We start from the raw sequence: 22,284 nt of genomic DNA, 5'->3' as shown, positions 1-22,284 counted from the left end.
TTTAACTATTTTTTTCTCTTTTGGGGGGGGGGGGGGGGGCAATAGTAGATTAATGGTCTGAATCTAGAAATAACATAAAGGTCTTTTAGAATGTTTTAAAGTAGTTTTGAGAATTTTATAGTGTTTCCTTTGTAGAGAATTAACTAAAAAAAAACCTTTCCACAAAATAAGTTTTCAAACAAAAATGAGCAGGTATGAAGTCAAATAATCTTCCAAGCATAAAACTAACACAAAATACCATCAATAAATAAATGAAACCCAAAACAAACAGAAATTACAATAAGTAACCAAGTCAAACTTAAAATGAGCAGAAATGTACATGAGTAAGGCTGACAACCCCTAGGCCTTCTCAAGAACAAAGTATTTACACTTTACTAAAAAAAAAGAAAATAAAAAACAAATGACAATAGATTGATATTTATTTCTTAAACTGTGAATAACTTTTATTTATTTAAGTTAAAATAGTGAAAACAATTAAAATGTATTTTGTTTTTAGTAAAGTGGAAATTGTGTTCTGGTCTTGAGAAGGCATGGGGATTGTTAGCCCTACTCATGTTAATTTCTGCTGGTTTTGAGTTTGACTTGGTTACTTATTGTAATTTCCATTTGTTTCAGGTTTTATTTATTTATTTATTGAGATTTGTGGTGGTTTTATGCTTGGAAAATTATTTGACTTAATTTCTGCTCATTTTTTGTTAATGGAGTTCTTTGGTTTTCTTTCAAAACCCTGTTTTGTGGGAGAGGTTTTTTAAATTAATTTCTGTTTGTTTTTTATTGACATATTCTTTTCTATGAAAAAAAAAATTAAAAAAATAGGATTCCATAGTTTGGCTTGCTATTTGTATGTTCAAGAAAAGTCTAAACAGAATAATGATTAATGAGTAGAACAGGAATTGATGTATCTTAAAAAAACAAACAAATTCAATCTGAAAAAGAAAAGGGGCAAAATACATTGAAAACAATATTAGTTTCTATGAAGTATTTAATTATGCAAATTCTTCCTCTACATGGCTGTGTTGAAAAACTAGCACTTTAAGATGGTAAGAATGTAGGGAATCTATTATCTTTATTTAGACTTGTAGCTCAGTTTGATCTGACTTGTAGCTCAGTTTGATTTGAATTGATCAGTTTGATTATTCATCTTGAACTTGGCATAAAAACTCAAAGAACTGTCTCATATTTGTCAACACAGATTCAAAATGAATTCATTCATTTTCTTGCATCTACAGTTCTAAATCAACTAATAAACCATATCAAAGAAATAAATATTATGGACTTTTGTTTGATTCAACTCCTGATATCTCTCATCAAGAAAAAATGCCCCAAGTCTGTTAAAAATGTCTGCACTCATTAGGTATGTTGATGTTGCTTTTATCAGTAAAAAATTTCCATCAAAGAATCTTCTTGGGGTCTTATTGAAATACATGCTAAAGATGCAGCATCAATCAAAAATATAATTTAAGACAAATTACATTCCAATTAAAATTCATTAACATACTGCAGATCACAATGTTACAAGAATGCTGCTATGATGGTAGGTCCTACATCTGGCATTCAACAAAGAATAACAGAAAAATCATGAAGTATCATCATATTGATAGAAAAATCATATTGTTTGTAAATTGTGATAACCATTCATTGAGTTTAGTAGGAGTTACTGCTGCTAAACAAGACACAATTAATGTGACATGTTTAGGAATAATTGAAAACATATAGCCTATCTCTTTTTCTCATGTTCAACATTATGATGGGAATCATTAAAAATGCTTTCACAAGAAGTATGAAATGTAAATCTGAAACACAATGGAGTGTCAGAATACAAGCAGTTAGCATTCCTGTCAATAGGATAGAGAATATAGTATAACTTAGAAAAATTAGCAGATAGCACTACCACTTCAAGTGACACCAGAATTGAAGCTACAATTCTTTTGTAAATTTTTACTTTAGTTCATTTCTGGTATGAAATTTTGAGGACAATTGATTGTATGCTGCTCAGAATACAAGATCCTAGGATGAATTGTAGAGAAGCCTTCCACGATCTAGAATAATTAGCAACTGAATTAGCCAAAATTTGAGACAAGCTCTGTGAAGAGGCAATAGAAAAAGTAAAGTTGCTTTGTGAAAAATGGGATATTGATAAAACAATACATATAAGAAGATGCCACAAAATGTATAGGAAATGAGCTAGAGATATTAGAAAATATCTAAGAGATGTTAGAAATTTTTTATTTTCTATTCCCAAGGGACTTGTCCTTTGTCTACTAATAAACAGCTGTTTGTTTGTTTGTAAATAAGGCCAATCTGAATTCAGTGTCCTTCTCCTTCTTCCGAATTTGCAGCCAGCAATAAAGCACAGTTGCCAAACGCTAGATAGTAAAAACACCATTGATTACGTTGGCTCGTCCGTTTTTGCGTATTTTTGGTGGATAATTTGTGCAGAAGGGAGCAATAGCAAACAAACAAGAGGCCGAATTGGTACCAGCGGGATTTTAATCCTTAAACTGCTGGGAATAGGTGATTTGAGTATTGCACTTCCCACATTCTGTCTACCTCGAAAATTGTCAAGGTTGTGTTCTATCCAAGTTGTTGTTCTGTTATCCAAGTTGCGTTCTATTACCTGTTACCTGAGTTGCGTTTTATTTGGTGTCGCCTTGATATCAGTGCCTGAAAGTTGCAAAGTTGCAGAATGCCACCAAAAAGGCATCGAGAAAGGCCAAGAAAAGGGAAAGACATTTGCGCTGCTTGTGATGAGAGTCTGGATGAAGAATCTAGTGCAATGAACTGCGACATTTGTAAACAATGGCTTTGCATCAATTGCCTTGAAATTAGCAAACCGAGTATAATCTTCTGACAAAAATGACATGGAGATTAGGTTGCGAATGGAAGTGTCCTGTTTGTAAAGGTAACGCCCATAGTGGCGCTAGTGCAGCTGAAATACAAGCAATAGTTAACAAAATCCTTAAACCACTTGAACCTGCAATAACTGCTGTACAGGACCTAGATATTAAAATCAAGAATGCAGTTAAACAGTCATTTAGTAAATTTAAAAAAGAGTTCAAGAAAGACATTGATGCCAAGTTCAAGGATGTTGAGACTTGTATTACTTCGCTTGAAGAAGCCCCGGGGGCTGCTAGTAATCCTGATCTGTTACAAAAGCTAATCCAATCTCAAGTAGAATCTCTTAAAGATGAAATGAACCAGCAACTCGAGAGCCACGTGAGAAAATTGATCGCTGAAGATAGAGACAAACAAAGACGCAAATTAAATATTCTAGCATTCAGAGTATTGCCGCAACCCAATGATGAGACATTCATTCGTGACTTCTTATGTAACGAATACGGCCTACAACGGATAGCTGTAAAAAATGTTCGCCGCCTCGTCAGTCCCAATAACTCCAGGAACGAAAATAATTTGCATAAGGTGAGCCTCATTATTTTTCGGTTGATGAATTAAAAATTAAGAAAGTGATCCTGCAAAAGTCATATGAGAGAAAAGGAACAGGCCAAATTCAGTTTAGAAATGATGTTTCAAAAGCCGACCGTATAAAGAGGACAAAGCTGTGTGAAGTACTTCATGTGCGACAAGCTAATGGTGAAGAAAACCTAGTCATTCGAGGCAACAGAATTGTTCCAAAAAACGTGCCCACCTCTGCAGCACCAGCTGCAATGGACACGAACTAGATGATTCTCAAAGAAATATAGATAATAGTGTAAATAGCCCTGTGTCTTATAATGTTGAAATAAGTACTATTGATGAATCAAGTGAATCTTTTTACAGTCCGAGATCAGTAAGCTGTATTCTTTCCGAGCAGACTGTTTTCATGAGTGATGTTTTAAACCACAGCAGCATAGAGTCTGGGGAATGTAATGATCTGGATAATAGCCTAAATAAAAGTTGTACGCATTGGATGAACAATGGTCTGAAAGTTGTTTTCAGTAACGTAGATTGTTTAACGTCAAAGCTCCATGAGATAAAATATGCCGTTTCGACGGAAAAAGCAGACGTTTATGCTTTCTGCGAGATTTAACCTAAATGGACCAACACTCCTCTTGGAGATACCCAGATCCAGATACCCGATTATACCTTGGTCACCAACTTATCTAGAGAAGGAGGAAGAGGAATAGCCGTGTACATCCGAAGCTCTCTGAAGGTAGGAAGCATTGATATTAATTCAGATTATGAACCATATATTGAACAAGTGTGGATATCTGTCCTCCTGCCTTGTGGGCCATTTTACATTGGTTGCATGTATAGAAGCCCCAGTTCCCCTAGCCTTGAATCCTCTCTACTTGCTATGAGTAATTCAATTGATATTAAAATGAAGCTACAAGGAAACATAATTATTGTTGGTGATTTCAATCTCCCAAATATTCAATGGGTCAACAGATTCGGTTTTTCTTAAAATACTTCCATAAGACCATTCCTGGAGTGCCTATTTAATCATTCTTTGTACCAGGCAGTTAACGTCCTAACAAGATATAGAAATGGTCAGAACCCTTTGCTACTTGATCTACTACTAGCAAAAGACCAAGAGTCTATAATAAGCATCGAGCCCCTACCACCATTTGGAGCTAGTTACCACATTGTCATAAGTTGCAGTTTTAGACTGTATCCCCAAAGACTAGAATTTACAAAACACGTGTACACTGATTACAGTCTAATTCGTCAGGAACTGACTCAATGTGATTGGTCTTTCATTGACAATACAGATGTGGAAGAGTCATGGACAACTACGAAAAGAATATTACTGAAGGGTATTGAAAATCACTCTTCTACAAAATGGAAAAGGAAACCAATAACCCTCCCGTATATTACAAAAGAAATAAAAATGGCTAGGAACAGAAAAAAGAAATACTGGAAGCTGTACACAAAGAATCAAAACTAGGCTGACTATTACACAAAATATAAGCAGGCGCGTAACAAGCCTAGAAGTCTCTCCAGAAATATCACCGAGAAGTATGAGGAATCAGTGGCAGCTGCAACAAAAACTAACCCTAAGAAATTTTGGAGATATGTGTCATCGGGTAAGCCCGGAAGGCATTCTGTCACTCAACTTGTACAAGATGGATCTAAAATCTGCGACCCAAGGGAGATAGCTAATACATTAAATAAGCAGTTTATTTCAGTATTCACAGCTGCAGATAATGCCCCACTTCCAGATCCCCCGCAGTACGAAATTCAAAAAAGTATGCCGCCCATTAATATTACTAAGGTAGATGTAGAGACTCGACTAAAGAAGAGTAACCCAAATAAATCAACAGGACCTGACGGAGTGCCCCCTCAGCTCTTAAAGGAGACGTATGCAGTACTATCACATCCTCTCACCCTACTATTCCAAAAGTCCCTAAATACTAAATCTATTCCACAAGACTGGAAGGAAGCTTACATTACACCTGTTCATAAAGGAAGCAGCAGAGATGAATCCAGCAACTATCGACCAATTAGTCTCACCTCGGGAGTGGGAAAACTTCTTGAAGGCATAGTTAATTCAGCCATTATTGAACACCTAAATGCGAACAAGCTACTATCTCCTAGCCAGCATGGCTTCCGCCCCAGTCAATCAGTTGATACTAACCTCATTGATGCTTACGAGCATGTCACAGAACTTATGGACACGGGATCCCCAGTTGATATGATATTATTAGACTTAGCGAAAGCATTTGATAAAGTATGTCATAGGAGGCTAAATTCTAAACTCCACGCAATAGGCCTCCACGATGAAGTCATAAATTGGACGATGCAATTTCTTACCAACAGGAAGCAGATGGTAAGAGTATTTGGGGATGGTGGATCAATTTTCTTCTCAGAATCAGCAGATGTAGAAAGCGGAGTACCCCAAGGCACGGTTTTGGGCCCAACTCTATTCAACATCTATATTAATTATGCATCCTCAATCATAAAGAATAAGATTTGCTTATATGCTGATGATTCCAAAATAATTGGTCCAATTTATGACCCCCAAAGTACCAAAGACATCCAAACAGATCTTAATGCACTCTCAATGTGGACAAAAACCTGGCGACTAGAATTTAATATCCAGAAATGCAAGGTCATACACTTTGGAGCAAACAACCCTCTCAGCCAGTATTTTATGGAATCCAATTGTGGTTCTAAACAGCCACTTACAACCAGTCACTGCAAAAAAGATCTGGGAGTCTTGGTTGATAACAAGCTCAAATTCAACTTACACACGCAGTCTGCAGGAGCCAGAGCCAACCAAACTCTCGGTATAATAAAGAGAACATTCTGCAGTAGATCTCCAGCAGTGATTACTAAGCTCCTAAAGGGCCTGATCCGACCAAAATTAGAATTTGGGATGTCCATTGCCACGCCAGTTAACAAGCTTGACCAATCGAGTCTGGAATTGGTGCAGCAGAGAGCAACGACATGCATAAGGGGTTTTCAAAATTTGCCATATTCTACCAGACTCCAGAGGCTCAAAATACCTTCTCTCACATACCGACGTAAGCGAGGAGATGTATAGATGACATTCAAATTGATCTGCAACCACGATATCACCCCTGACTTATTCCAGTTAGATAGCTCGTCAAGAACAAGAGGGCACCCCCTAAAGCTCTACCGGAAGCGCGCTAATACCAGGCTGTGAAACAAATTTTTCTCCAACCGTGTGGTTGGCTTATGGAATTCCCTTAGCCAAAATGCAGTCATGTCCCCTAATACTGAAGCCTTCAAGTCAGCTGTTGACAGAGATTGGTGCAGCAAGCCATGGCGCACAGTTTGGGATGTGCCCAATGAACTGAGCCACCATCATCATTGACCGACGTCTACAGGATTTGTCCTTATCGCTGGCTTGTGCGATTTAAGGTAATTTAAGGTAATAGTGTTCTTTCTGCAGAATCTAGGGGATAGCCTTGTGGAAAAGCCTCACCACTTTGCTGATGACACAACAACAATGATCTCCATCACAAAAGATGAAGATCTCAGAAGAGTCTCCTCCCTGACAAGTCCATTTTTATACTATTTCCGTCATGTATCAGACCAGTCATGGAATACATAAGTTGTCTTTTTGCTGGTGTATAACTAGCCACATTGCTCCTCTTCAATGTGTCCAAAACTGAGCAGTTTGTGCAGCAATTTCTAGCAACTCTGAAGCCAAACCCCTGCAGTCAATCCAGGATTATTTTAAATGGTTTCAATGTAGGTGTTCTACATATACATGCATTGCCCTCCAATCTGAGGAGGTATCAAGACTTTTTCCAAAGAAGAAAGGCTTTGCAATCAACTCGCCAAAGTAAAGCTTGACAGGACTACCCTGTGCAGGGCACAACCTGCCAAGAATACTTGAAGATAAATTTAGCTTGAAATTTTGCATCACCATATGGAATTATCTCCCAATAGGAGTAATCCTAGAAAATCATTCTCTTGAGGCATACAAAAGAAGGTATAGTAAACACCTTATGGCATGGTAATTAACAGGACTAACAGCATGTCATCACTTGTGACAGAGCTGTGAAGCCTGCATTAAAAAAAGAAATTTCTTGCATTATGAAAATTGTTCTTGATCATGTCAAGCAAGAAATAAACATGATTAAGTGGCCTTTAATTTCAAATTTGTATTTCTACTAGACATTCAACATTTCTTAAACAAGAATGGTGCTAATAGAAACCTTGGAACAAATTGTAAAAATTTGGGTGCACTTTATAATACAGAGTTCAATGGAATAGAATTCTTTATCAAAATATGCGACTGCAAAATATTACTCCGCAGTTGAAAAGAAATTGAACCTACAACTCTATTAGAATTTCTTATACTTCCTCGTATGGAGAAGATGTTTTTCCAGACCTGAGAGTGGCGAAAAAACTCCAAAAGCTCCTGTCTTACTCAGTATCAGTTGCTAGCTGTGAGCATTCATTCATCAAATTAAAATTAATTTTGACATATCTAAAATAAATGATGGGACATGATTGCCTAAGTGACACAGTATTTTTAAGTGTGGGAAGACAACAGATTGAAATGATCAACTTTGATGGTTTTATTAATAAATTTGCTCTATTAAAAGCAAGGAAAATGTATGCACAACAATTAGCTTTAATAATGTCTTATAATCATATTATTATTAAATATATATATCTCCTTAGGGATACTAAATATTTACTATTTTTTATTGCTTTAAAACAGTGTGTCCTTAAAATATAGCCTATTGTTATAAAAATGCATAATAAATAATAGGTATCTTTTGAACTAATTTTAGATAGGCACATACATTTAAAATCCAGTCTTGTTTTGTCATTAAATAAAAAAAAAAGTTTTTTTTTAACTGTAAGTAAGGAGTAACATTAAAACTTGAAGCGAACAGAAATTATTACAAATGTAAAAGGGGTTACCTCATCCTCAACATCTTGCTTTTTATGCTAAAGTTTTTAGTACTCTGAAAAAGCTTCTTATTGTTCCAATTAAATGAATATAGTGTTTTAGAAGGCGTTCTTTAAGAATTGGGACAAAATTAAAACTTTAGCATAAAGAGCAAGGTGTTAAGGAGGAGGCAACCCCCTTCATATACATAATAATTTCTACTTGTTTTAAGTTTTAATGTTGCTTCTTACTTTCAGTTGCAAAAAAACTTTTTTTTATATAATTTCTGATGTTTTGGAAATAAACTGAAATCCGGCCCACCTCCACAGAGAAATATTCTCACCATGGATATACCCGCTAGACAACTCAATCCCAGTGAAAATTTACCCAGGGCCCTTAACAACTCCACACGTAACATTGAAATGGGAAAGAGAAAGCAAGAAATAAAAGGTGTTTTGTATAGGAATTCTGGCAGATTCCCCTGGTGTATAATTTCCTTTGACAAGTTCACCCCCCGGAAACTTCCCTCCCCATGAAAAGTTCCCCTGTGAAAAAAAACCCACAGTAAATTCGTCTTCCCACCCTAAAATGTATGCATGCATCCCAATAACAAATAGCCTACTATGTGTAAACAATGGGCAATTTTTTTAACTTCAAGACCTTTCCCCTGGGGTTGTGGGGGTCATGTTATTGGCTATCCAAAGGCATGGTTATTGTGCCTTTCGACTATGATGAACAGAAGGGCTATCTCAAAATTTTAATCAGACAAACTTGAGAAAAAAGGGATGGGGAGGGGGCCTAGGTGCCCTCCAATCTTTTTGGTCACTTAAAAAGGGCACTAGAAATTTTTATTCATGTTCAAATGAACCCTCTCACGATATTCTTGGACCACTGGGTAAATACAATCACGCCTGAGAAAAAAACAAATAAACATGCATCTGTGATCTTTCTTTTGGCAAAAAATGCAAAATTCCACATTTTTACAAATAGGACCTTGAAATCTTTTCAATAGGGTTCTCTGATATGTTGAATCTGATGGTGTCATTTTCATTCAGATTCTATGACTTTTAGGGGGTGTTCCCCTTTTTTCAAAAATAAGGCAAATCTTCTCAGGCTTGTAACCTTTGATGGGTAAGGCTAAACTTAATGAAACTTATATATTTGAAATCAGCATAAAAATCCAGTTCTTTTGATATATCTATTCTTATCAAAATTTTGTTTCTTAGAGTGTTGGTTACTATTGAGCCGGGTTGCTCCTTACTTACAGTTCATTACCATGAACTGCTTGATCTACATTTTTGTCTCAAATTTAAAGCCTATTTTGAGCCTATTTCTTTAGTTATGCCACTTTCTTTATTTGCTAATTTGAGAGTATATTTTACATATAATATTGTGTGGCTTTTGAATGTGTGTGTGTGGGGGGGGGGGGGGCTAAAAAGGTACAGTGCTCAGGGCGCAAGTTAAGCATGCTACACCACTGATACCTTAATCAATGAATAGACTCAAAGTTCAGTATATGTTTGTTTATTTTAGACTCAATAGATGAATTTGAAACAAGGTTAAGCCAGATTTCGTATTCATTGCAGGTTGGCCTTGGGCACACTTTATCCAGCATATGCCTCCTACAAGGCAATCAGAACCAAAGATGTCAGAGAATATGTAAGTCTCTTATTTCCTCTAAATTTTATGTTACTTAGGTCATGTATTTTGTTGTAGGACTAATAGTTTGGTTTTGTACTGTTTTTTTCCTGTGTTTGTGATTTCAGTTTATTGTAGGAAAATGGCTAGCTTTTACAGAAAGTTTCAATCTCAGACCAGATTGATGAATGTGGTATCACATCTTAAAAAGCTGTGTGTAATACTTGTCTAGAGCCAAAAAGAACGATTTTCTCTTTTTCTTGAGCTAGAGCTTGAGCTAGAGCTTGAGCTAGAGCGAGAGCTTGAGCTTGAACTATTGAGCTAGAGCCTAATTTGTGTGAGCTGAAGAGGAGCTTTGTCTTTGTCAGAGGGTACTATTTGAAGTTGTTCTGTCAAGCTTTTGTCCTTGAACCATGTTCTGCTTTAAGAGGAAAGCTCTATTCAAGCAGAATCAAACAGTTCGTAGTAACAAACTGTAAGTAAGGAGTGACCCAGCTCAATAGTAACCGAAACTCTAAAAACCGGGTATTTGATACCCATAGATACATCAACAGAATCATATTTTTATGCTGATTTCAAATATATAAGTTTCTTTAAGTTTAGTTTTACCCATCAAAAGTTACGCGCTTGAGAAAATTTGCCTTATTTTCGAAGAAAGGGGGAAACACCCCCAAAAAGTCATAGAACTTAAATGAAAATCACACCTTGGGATTCAGTGAAACCCTATTGCGGAAGTTTCCAGCTCCTATCTGCAAAAATGTGGAATTCTGTATTTTTTGTCAGAAGAAAGATCATGGATGTGTGTTTATTTGTTTTTTGTTTTTGTTTTTTTCAGGGGTGATCGTACCGATCCAGTAGTCCTAGAATATCGTAAGAGGGCTCATTTGAACGGAAATTGAAAGTTCTAGTTGCCTTTTTAAGTGACCAAAAAAATTAGAGGGCAACTTGGCCCCCTCCCACACTAATTTTTTTCCCAAAGTCACCCAATCAAAGTTTTGAGATGGCCATTTTGTTGAGGATGACTTAATTCCCCACAGTTCCCGGGGGAAGGGCTGGAAGTTATGAACTTTGCCCATTGTTTACATATAGTATTGGTTAATGGGAAGTATAAAAATGTTTCAGGAGGGATTTTTTCTGATGGTTGGAGGGGGGGGGTGTCAGAGGTGGGGCTTACGGGGGAGGATCCTTCCATGGAGTATGTTTCCTTGGGGGAAGGGACATTTCTATGAAGGGGGTGCCAGATTTCCCAGCATTATTTAAAAAACGATCAGAAATTAAATAAAAAAAAAAGTTTTTCAACTGAAAGTAAGGCGCAGCATTAAAACTTAAGAACGAACAGAAATTATTATGTATATGAGGGGTTCTCCCCCTAGTCAATACCTCGCCCTTTTCGCTAAAGTTTTTATTAGTACTTTCAAAAGAGCTATCTATTCTAATTAACCGGCCTTTGTGATTCAGTGGTTTGTGATTCGAACAAAATTCGAACTTTAGTGTAAAGAGCAAGGTACCGACTAGGGGGCAAATCCCTAGTCGATTTCATTTACGGTGAGCCAAAATCAAAGCTGCATTAATTCAAAAAAGTTCAGAAATTAAATAAAAAAGCTAGTTTTTTTCACTCAAAGTAAGGAGCAACATTAAAATTTAAAACGAACAGAAATTATTCCGTATATGAAAGGGGCTGTCCCCTCCTCAATACCTCTCTACGCTAAAGTTTGAATCTGTCACACAACTTTATTTTTTAAAACAATAAGAAACTTTAGCGTAAAGAGCGAGGTATTGAGGAGGGGACAGCCCCTTTCATATATGGAATAATTTCTGTTCGTTTTAAGTTTTAATGTCGCTCCTTACTTTCAGTAAAAAAAACCTGTTTTTTTTAAATTTAATAGCTCTAAAGCTTTACAAACAGGGGATAACTGAAACCAGTTTCAAATTTAAATTAAACTAAAACTGAAAATGCTTCAAGCATATGTTGGCTCCCTTGCCCTGTCAACAACATATTCTCTTAGAATACAGAATAAAAATTTTTAGACATCCAAAAGAGTCTGCCACTGGTGTTAAAGTGCTGCCGTCTACTGTTATAGGCTATTTGTTTTTTTTTTTATTTTGGTTGAGTTTGTTGTTATGTATTTTCTGTTTTGGGACTGGATTAGAGGAATGCTATCGCATGTGTTTTTGAAACTTTGATAGTTCTCTCATTGCTAAAAAAAAGTTGGAGCTTATATTTTCTACTCTCTTAGTATAGATGCTAGTAATTTAGTCCAAGGCAAGAGTACCAGCTTAACAAATAAGAGATGTATTGCTTTTTGCTTACTATAATCAATAATCCTTGAAGGGCTGAGGGGAGGTATAATACATCAGTATTTTTTACCAAAAGTTATTTGTGGGATGCATTTTGGTAATTTTAAGGGTCTGTCAACTTTTATTCTTCTTATCCACATCAGAAACAGAAAATCACTTAGGACAAAAAACAAGTCAGGTTGACTGTAAAATATGAAAGAGAATTCGGTCAATGGCCAACTCGGCAAATGGCCCCTCCAGCAACCCCTGAATACCAACTTTTTAACATAAAATAATGGTATATTGCGTCCTTACACGAAAAAGAGTTACATAAGGATTTACTTTCAGTATGGCTGGAGGACTAAAGTGAGCCTGTAATCTCTAACAGGTACCTATAACTAAAGATATCTTTATCAAGGAATTATAGATAATTGACCTTGAAAGCCGCAAAAATTATAGATAGTTGACCTAGAGAGCCCAGGGTGCTTAAAAGTTTATTGGTCCAGGATTTTTCTCTGTCATGGAGGGTAACTTGTAACCCAAAGAGCTATGGACTTCTGCTGATTGTTATGCCTTTTATTAGCTTCCAATACATTCAGATCAGAATCTTCATGTACATGCTTATGGAACTTAAGTCTCCTGTTTAGCATACTGCTGCCCAGCTTCAAGACATAACTTTTGGCTAAGGATAGGGAGGGGGAGGTATTTCGCAGCGACTTAGCTGATCAACTTGAATCTTTTGAGGATATGTTTGTCAGGTCGTGGGAACATCGATTTTGTCTATGGGAAATGTTTTGTAGAGGGATTTTAAGGATTTACCCTTGTCAGGATAGAGAATGTTCTCTACCAAGAAGATCACTCTCTACCACGAAGATGTACTCTATCAATGTGCAGAAAAAAACAGAGTTGATGGGGGAGTGATTGGCCAAAATAGGCTATAAATCTGAATGAATAAGTTAAAAAAAGAGGACAGTAATGTATCAAGCCTCGTAAATTTAGGAATATATATTCTACAGAATATTCTAAATAACATGGACATATTATTCATTTTGTTATCCACAGTCAAAATAATTTATGTGCAAGAGTGGTCTCTGCATTGGTGGGGCTTGTCGACTTCAATCTTTTGGTTGTTGTTCCTTGGTTCATGAGAAATATGAATATGTGTGGTGAGGGAAGTTTGGGGAAGGGATGTAATGTTTGGGATTTTTTTTCCTTCAAGCGAGAAATTTTTTTTAATAGATTGTAGTGTCTACTTGTACAAGATTTATCTGAGTGACAGATCATATGAAAACAAAAGAAATGTAAAGAAAGTGGAGAAAGCATTAAAATATGAACTAAGGAGGTGTGAATTGGAGGCCATGGATAAAATTGCCGAGGATCTGGGAGATGCAGCTCGACGGCATAATAGTAAAACATTGTACTGGCATGTAAATAAATTGAGAGGGAGTAGTCAATCTGGACTTGGCCCAGTTAAAGATAGGAACGGGGCCACAATTAGCAATAAGAAAAGAATTAAAGAGAGATGGGCAGAACATTTTGAGAATTTGCTAAACCGAGATAGAGTTGCAGGTAAAGATATAGAGGAAAATGAAAAAGTTTGTGATACCTTGGATGTGAAGGAAGATCTGTTTTGCGAGGAAGAATTTACGACAGTACTAAATGGATCAAGAAATAACGAGGCCCCAGGTGATGATAGGGTAGTAAATGAGTTTCTTAAATATGGTGGCTCTGACGTTAGAAATAAGTTACTGAAGATTATGAATATGATTTTTGAAAAAGGGGAAGTACCAAATGATTTTAGGAAAATCTTAATTAAGCCATTTTATGAGAAAGGTAATAAAAGTGAGTGTGGTAATTATCGAGGCATTAGTCTGGTCTCTTTAGGTAGCAAATTATTTAGTAATATGATTGTTTTTAGACTGAGAGATGCCATAGACAAAGTTTTAAGAGAAGAACAGTGCGGTTTTAGAAAAGGTATGCGTCTACCAAATTTTCACTCTTAGGTTAATAATTGAGAAGTGCCTGAGTTGTCAAACACCTTTGGTCCTTAGTTTTATACATTATGAACAAGCATTCGATTCTGTTGATAGAAGAGCTTTAGCAAAGGTTTTATCCTTGTATAGTATACCAGACAAATACATTAAAGTGGTTAGTGCTATGTCCAAGAATAACACTGCTGCGGTTAAGGTAGGAAATGAGGTTAGCAGCTGGTTATGTATTAAATCAGGAGTTAAGCAGGGTTGTGTTCTAACTCCCTTAATGTGGATTATTTTGATGGATTTTGTATTAAGGAGCACAGGGAAGGCAATGGGAGACCTTGGAATCAAATGGGGAGGAAAAAGTCTCCTGGACTTAGATTATGCTGATGATTTAAGCATCCTAGAGGAAAGTGTGAGCAAAATGAATGAGCTTTTAGAGATTTTGCGAGTTCAGGTGCTAGAATAGGTTTGAAAATTAATGTTCAGAAGACTAAGTCACTATGGCTAGGAATAAGTGACGATGAGAAGGTGAAGTTGGGTAATGAAAAGATTGGTCAAGTGGGCAGCTTCACTTACCTTGGTAGTATCATTAGTAAAGATGATGGGAGCTGTGAAGTTGTTAAAAGTAGAATAGCCAAGGCTCAGGGTGTTTTTTCTCAATTAAAAATAGTTTGGAAGAATAGGAAGATATGTCTGCAAACCAAGATTAGAATATTAGAAGCTACAGTGATGACAGTACTAAAATATGGCTCTGAAGCATAGGCGCTTCGAAAAGTGGATGAAGATTTGCGAGATGTATTCCAGAGAAATTGCTTAAGGATTGTTCTGTGTACCTGGCTGACTGATCGTATTTCAAACAATAGGCTGTACGAAAATGTGGTTCGATACCGCTCTCTAGGGCTATTAAATAAAAAAAACAAGTTTTTTTTAACTGAAAGTAAGGAACGACGTTAAAACTTAAAACGAACAGAAATTAGAGTTTGAGAGAAATTTGAGTGACTGTTATTTCGTAACATTTTGCTGTGGGTTAAAGTGACCTAGATTCAGGATATTCATTTAGATTTTGGATAATTTTTACATCCAACACTCAATTGTGAATGGTGGCTGGTGTTTAACCCCCGGCCTCCGTGGAAAATACTCCCGAGGCAAGACCTATTTTCATTTCACCCGTGTTATGACGTAATAATCGAGTGAATACCTGTTTTGGTTTATAAATTAGCTGGCTGGCGCTGGACTTTTTTAATATTTTTTTGGAATATTTTGTTTGGCCTCACAAAGATAAGTCTTTTGCTTCTTTTTTTTATCTTGCTACTGATAATCATGGCTTTTAAACAGTTTGATCTTGTTCTTGCGAAGTTCAAGGTTTATCCTCTCTGCCCAGTAAGAATAATCAAAGCTGGTAAAGATACACGAGGCAAGCCAGTTTATACGGCATTTTGCTGTGGATCGCATGATGAATTTCGCCTCGTGGATGCAAATCTCCAAGTTTATTATCCTACCACTGTTAATTTGTCTGCTCCTGCTTCAAAAAGAGCTTTTGAAGAGCTTGCTACTACGCCTGATATTTAGATGTGACTGTCAAAAACATATGCACTGAGAGGTAATGATAAAAGCAAAGCAAATGGCCCAGCAGTAACATTACCTAGCAGTATTAGCCCGATACAACAGAAACTTTTAGCTGCCCCAGCTGAACTGGATAAAACCAAAAATGACCTGATGGACAGTATAACTCGAAAAGTTTCGGAAAAACTGGCTAGCTCAAACTCTCTTAAGGAATCGACTGAGCTTATTGCTAGTCCTATTTATGATGTTCTCGCTACTGAATTTAACCCCAAATTTCAGCGAATCCAAAAGTTGCTAAAGGGACTGAGTAATGAACTTGAAAATTTAGAAGACAGGCTGAATAGGCTTGAGAATAAGTTGGATAGTTATGAACAAGAATCACTACTAGACAGCCTGGTTTTTCACGGTGTTAGGCAGAAAACTGGTGTTGACACTTGTTCTGCTGTGTTGCTTACTATTAATTAAATAAAAAAAACAAGTTTTTTTAACTGATAGTAAGGAACGACGTTAAAACTTAAAACGAACGGAAATTATTCCGTGTATGAAAGGGGCTGTCCCCTCCTCAACGCCTCACTCTTTACGCTAAAGTTTTTTATTGTTTAAAAAAATAAGAGCTGTGAGAAAGTCAAACTTTAGCGTAAAGAGCGAGGCGTTGAGGAGGGGACAACCCCTTTCATATACTGAATAATTTCTGTTCGTTTTAAGTTTTAACGTCGTTCCTTACTATCAGTTAAAAAAACTTGTTTTTTTTAATTTAATTTTTGAACGTTTTTGAATTAATGCAGGTTTTGATTTTTGCTCCCCGTACAAGAATAATTAAAACAAAATTTGCATATTAATTTTACTTTTATTTGGTTAAATGGCTTTCTCGAAACTTGTTTAATTTTATTTACGAATGTTTTTATTATTAATAAATATACGTAATTACGAATTAACTTATGTAACGAACTTCTATATGCATATATTTTTAAAATGTTTATTAGGGGGCTTGCCCCCTAGTCAATACCTCGCTCTTTAAGCTAAAGTTTGAATTTTGAATTATTTAGAATAAATAGCTCTTATGAAAGTACTAAAAAATCTTTGGCTTAAAAAGCGAGGTATTGACTAGGGGGGTTTGAATTATTTAGATTAAATAGCTCTTATAAAAGTACTAAAAAATCTTTGGCTTAAAGAGCGAAGTATTGACTAGGGGGTGAACCCAATCATACACGTAATATTGTCTGTTCGTTTTAAGTTTTGATGCTACTCCTTATTTTCAGTTGGAAAACTTGTTTTTTTTTATATATAATTTCTGATCTTTATTTAAATGATGCAGGGAAATCCGGCGCCCCTTTCATAGCAATGTCTCTTCTCCCATTAAAACTTCCTTCATGGTAAGATCCTCCCACATAACCCCCGACCCACTCCCCCCAATACCAGAAAAATCCCCTCTGAAAGCGTCTGTATACTTCCCAATAACCAATACTGTATGTTAACTTTGGGTAAAGTTCATAACTTTCAGCCCTCCCCCCGGGGACCTCGGGGGATTAAGTCATCCTAAAAGACATATTTATCATATTTTCGACCATTCTGAACAAAATGGCTATCTCAAAATTTTGATCGGGTGATTTTGAGAAAAAATGAGCGTGGGAGGGGGCCTAGTTGCCCTCTTTTTTTTGGTCACTTAAAAAGAGCTCTAGAACTTTTAATTTCCGTTCGAATGAGCCCTCCCACGATATTCTAGGACCACTGGGTCGATACGATCACCCCTGGGAAAAAAAAATACAAACAAACAAATAAACACGCATCCATGATCTTTCTTCTGGCAAAAAATGCAAAATTCCACATTTTTGTAGATAGGAGCTTGAAAACTCTGCAGTAGGGTTCTCTGATACGCTGATTATGATTGTGTGATTTTCATTAAGGTTTTATAACTTTTAGTGGGTCTTTCCCCCTTTTTTCGAAAATCAGCCAAATTTTCTCAGGCGCGTAACTTTTGATAGGTAGGACTAAACTTGATGAAACTTATATATTTGAAATCAGCATTAAAATCTGATTATTTTGATGTATCTATTGGTATCAAAATCCCGTTTTCTAGAGTTTCGGTTACCATTGAGCCGGGTCGCTCCTTACTTACAGTTCGTTACTACGAACTGTTTGATTACAATATGTCTTTGCCTGAAATTAGTACAAATGAGGTCGTGAACGTGTATAGACTTAGACTGAATAGTGCTGCTACAACAGATTCAACTCAGGCGGTTCCATCTGCTCCAAGGGTCACTCCGATAATAGTGAAGTTTTCGAGCAAAAGCGTTGTGTTCAAGGCCAAATCCAAGTTAGCCTCTAGTGGTATTTTTGTTGTTGAGTCTCTAACCCTGCAGAGACGAGATATTCTGAATGAGGCGAAAGACAAATTCGGTTAGGGGAATGCTTGGTCTGATCGAGGTCAAATATTGGCAAAGCCTTGTGACGGGACTCCAATAAAAAAGATAAGGTCTCTCGCTGACTGTATCTAGTTATTTTTTTTCTTTCTGTCTGTTTTTTTTTTTTTACTTTCTCAAGGATTACTTGTTTATTTTCCCTTTTCTTGTTTTTTCTTCTCTGCTAAAAGAATCGCTAGTTTTCGGTTCATTTTTTCTTCTCTGTTTATTTTTTTAACTTTTTTATATTATTTTTCTCAAAAATATTGTTTGTTTCTATTTATTTTTGGGTGCATTTTTCGGTATTTTTTCTCTTTTTATTACTTTGGTTGTGTCGTTTTTCGATGTTAGTATTTTCTTAACTTGTAAATGCCTTCCTCAGGTCCTTAATTTTCATTTTTTTTACTTTATTTTTATTTGTTTATTTTTTTTTCATTTTTGTTTCTCCTTCCGTGCTAATGGTTCCTTCCAATAATACCTGCTGTGCTATTAGTTATTTATGTGTTTGTAATCCTTTGACAGATTTTTCTTTTGTAATTAATTTAAGTAATGATTTCTTTTTGGTTCCTCTGGTGACTTGAATGGACTCCATATAAAACCTGCTTTTGTGAATATTTTAAGCCATGAGAGTCGCCTTTGCGAGCTTGAAAATAATCCTTTTGATGTAATTAGTATAGTAAATAGTTCTGTGGATCAGGCCAATCAAAATCCGATTAATATAAATCCTATTTGTAATAGTAAATATGTTCCAGATTGGGGGGGGGGGGGTTGCAGCCCTTGGTCCCAGTTTGTTCAGATAAATGTCCTTCCCAGATTCTTTTCTTTTGGCCCCTTAATTATGTTCATTTCCCTAGAAATAATTATTATTTTTCCTTTAATTTTGGTGGAGCCATTTTTTGTCCTCCTAATTGCGTAGTTGGTTACATAGACCACGAGGTTAAGTGCGCAGTTGGGAATGTTTGACCTTTAACTTAGTAAGCCCTCGGATTGGCAGGAAAAATTTATTACCATCCCACCACCCCGTTGCAGACACGCGGCTGCCTGAGTGGACTGGGGAAAATTTGTTCTTTTTTTAGTCAGTTCCTTTTTGTAGCGTGAATTGATTACAGTAAGATTTTTTATACTATATAATCTTTGACTTTTCAGCCTAGGTCGAGTCTAAAGAGATAGTTAGAAATATTACCGGTAACCCTTGGCCTTAAAAGTGGCCCCTGGGACCATTCGATCACGCTAGTAGACATGGAACCGTTGGAGTAAGCGCGGGAATCCCACTAACCTTTGGGCCGACAAGGGGCTCTCCCCCTCGAGTAAGTGGCATAGCAACCTTTTTGCGCCATTTTTGCACCAATAAGTGGTGACCCCCGTACTTACCTCCCAATGGGGGGGGGAGGAGGTTACCAAAGGAATTAATTCTCTGACGATACTTCAGCTTAACATTCAGGGTCTCTCCTCGTCAATAGATAATTTGAGACAAATTGTTTCGGATGGACAACCTGATGTTGTGGGTTTGTGTGAGACGTTTTTGGATTCTAGCAATGAAATGCTATTGAATATCCATGGTTACGAAATTGAATGTATAAACTTCTGGAAGACGGTTAAAAGTTATCTATTGATTTACATATCTTGCAATTTGCATTATTTCTTTCGTCATTGCTTATCTCGAAATTATGAAGGTATTTTTAAGTCACAATTTGTAGATATTAGATCTAATTGTATAGATCTAATCATAGGAAATATTTATCGTTCTCCTAGTGGTGCTGTTCCGTTGTTTCTTCAGAATCTTGAGGAAATACTTGACATAATACTGAAACGTCCGTGTCAGTTAATCATAATGAGTGACTTTAATATAAATTTGATGGATTCAAACTCTTCAGCTTCAGTTGATTTTCTTTCAACCATGCTTGCCGCTGGAACTCTACCATCTACATCCATCCCCACACGAGTAACTAATGTTACAGCTTCTTTGATTGACAATATCAAGGAAAACTCAATTTTAGTTAGTGATATCTCCGATCATTTTCCAATATATTCTGGATTCACCTTTAAACAGGGGAAGAGTAACCGGGCTCAAGTGTTTGATTCCTATTCTATCAGGTTAGGCGAGAAAGAGTTATCTCTTCTTGGATCTAAATTGGCGGAAAATTCTTGCAGCTTGTTTGATAATGATAAGGATGTTTCTTGTTTATTTGAGTCCTTTTATGGGACCATAAAAGAGGCTATTCTTAGCATTTGTAAAGTACCATCTTCTAATCACAGGTCTAAAAGGATTGTTCCTTTAAACCCATGGATGACATCCGGACTTCTCAAGAGCTGGTGAAGGAAGAATGAGAGTGCGCTACACTTTCAGCAGGGGCTATTCGTCTTTGTCAATTCAAGATCTACCGGAATATATATAATTGCTTGTGTAGGAAAGCCAAATCTCTGTATTATCTAAATAATTTTGCTGCTTGTGGCAATGATATTCGTTAAACTTGGAAGGTAATAAATTCTGTACTTAAACCCGGTTCTCTATTTAGCTCTTTACCTATGAGTCTGGTCATTGGTGATGGAGCTGTGGAGGGTGAGCTTAATATCCAAGAGGCATTCACGTCATTCCTCGCTAATATTGGTAAGAATATTACTTCTACAGTTACTTTGTCTCGGCCTAAGCCGGACTTTAGATCTTACCTCGGGCCATCTTGTGTTAAGTCTATGTTTCTAGAGCCAGTAACAATAAGTGAAATTACTAAAATTGTTAATGGCTTGAAAAACTCGTCTTCATTTGGGCCAGATTCTATCCCTACTAAGGTAGTTAAATCTATTCTTCCTTCAATAGAATTGCCTCTAACAAAAGTTGTTAATCTTTCATTTGAATGTGGTGTTTTTCCGGATGCTCTCAAGCGTGCTCGGATTATTGTTTTGTATAAAGGTGGACCAAGAAATGATCCAGCCAATTATCGATCAATTCCTGTTTTGTCAGTACTTAGTAATATATTGGAAAAGACAATAATTGCTCGTTTTCATACTTTTCGTAAATCTAAAAATTTTCTTTTCGATTCTCAGTCTGGTTTCCAAATGAAACACTCCATTGAACTGGCCTGCATGACTCGTTTGAATTTTATTAATTTTGCGTTAGAATCGGGATTGATTACGGCTGCTGTATTCTTGGATATTCGTAAGGCTTTCGATTCCTTAACCCATGAAATTCTTCTATCACAGATGTCTCATTTTGGCATAAGGGGAAGTGTATTTTTTTGGTTCCAGTCTTATTTGAAGGATAGGTTAATTTCTGTTGATCCACTTTTCCGGTCACCCTTACAAGTCAATTTTGGCGTCCTCCAGGGATCAGTTTTAGGGCCTGTGCTATTTTTGATTTGTTTAAATGATCTTTATTATGTTGTAAAAAAGCAGAAACTTATGAATTGCTGAAGACTTTGTCATCCTAAGCCTTCCCTTGCCCATAGTGGCAACTATAGTTCGCCTTCTTCTGATGTCCTTGTTTGTTTTGCTGATGATAGCACACTTGGCACTTAGGAAAACTGCGAATCCGATTTTCGATTGAATTTGGAAAATTTGTTTGAGAGGGTGATTTTGCGGCTTGATGCTAATTATCTTACTCTGAATTTTTCTAATTAGGCCTACAGTTTTTCTATTTGTTCGTATGTTTTTCAGGTTTCTCTACAGTCACCTGAAAGTCATCCAACTAATGAAATAGTTTACAGATCTAAAGACAAATATGTTAGTTTTTTGGGCACTTTTGTTTACAAAAATCAGTCTTACAAACGTTCTATTGAGTCTATTAAAATTAAAATATACAGGAGTTTTGGTATTCTAAGAATACTTACATACTTTTCCAGGATCGATTTTGAAAAGCCTTTTTCACTGCTTGATCCAATCTTACGTTTCTTACTGTCCAATTGTGTGGATGTCAACTTTTCCTTCACTGTTAAAACCACTTTCTAAGGTTTACAATAAAGCTAGAAACCTCAGTCAGGAGACCAATCGTTCATTAGTTATCCCATTACATGATCTTGGAGTACTATACATTCTTTCATGTGCATGTTTTACTTTTACTCAGCTTCATGGTGACCTCTCATAGCCCCTAAGCGTTCTGCTATCTTTTACCTCTGATCAA

General features: G+C 36.4%; 1 protein-coding gene across 2 annotated transcripts in view; it reads left to right on the top strand.

The window, feature by feature from the left end:
* ReepA (Receptor expression enhancing protein A) overlaps nucleotides 1–22,284 on the top strand; it is a 129,001-nt gene that overhangs the window by 5,400 nt on the left and 101,317 nt on the right. For both annotated transcript variants that reach the window (XM_089088522.1, XM_089088521.1), the window contains one exon: nucleotides 9,901–9,973. In XM_089088522.1, the coding sequence (XP_088944648.1) occupies nucleotides 9,901–9,973 (73 nt within the window). The remainder of the gene's footprint in view (nucleotides 1–9,900; nucleotides 9,974–22,284) is intronic.

The sequence above is a fragment of the Artemia sp. Qi Xiang Cuo genome, chromosome 4 (assembly GCF_049724085.1).
Source record: "Artemia sp. Qi Xiang Cuo chromosome 4, ASM4972408v1, whole genome shotgun sequence".
Classification (NCBI taxonomy): domain Eukaryota; kingdom Metazoa; phylum Arthropoda; class Branchiopoda; order Anostraca; family Artemiidae; genus Artemia; species Artemia sp. Qi Xiang Cuo.
This window is presented reverse-complemented; position numbering and strand designations above follow the sequence as displayed.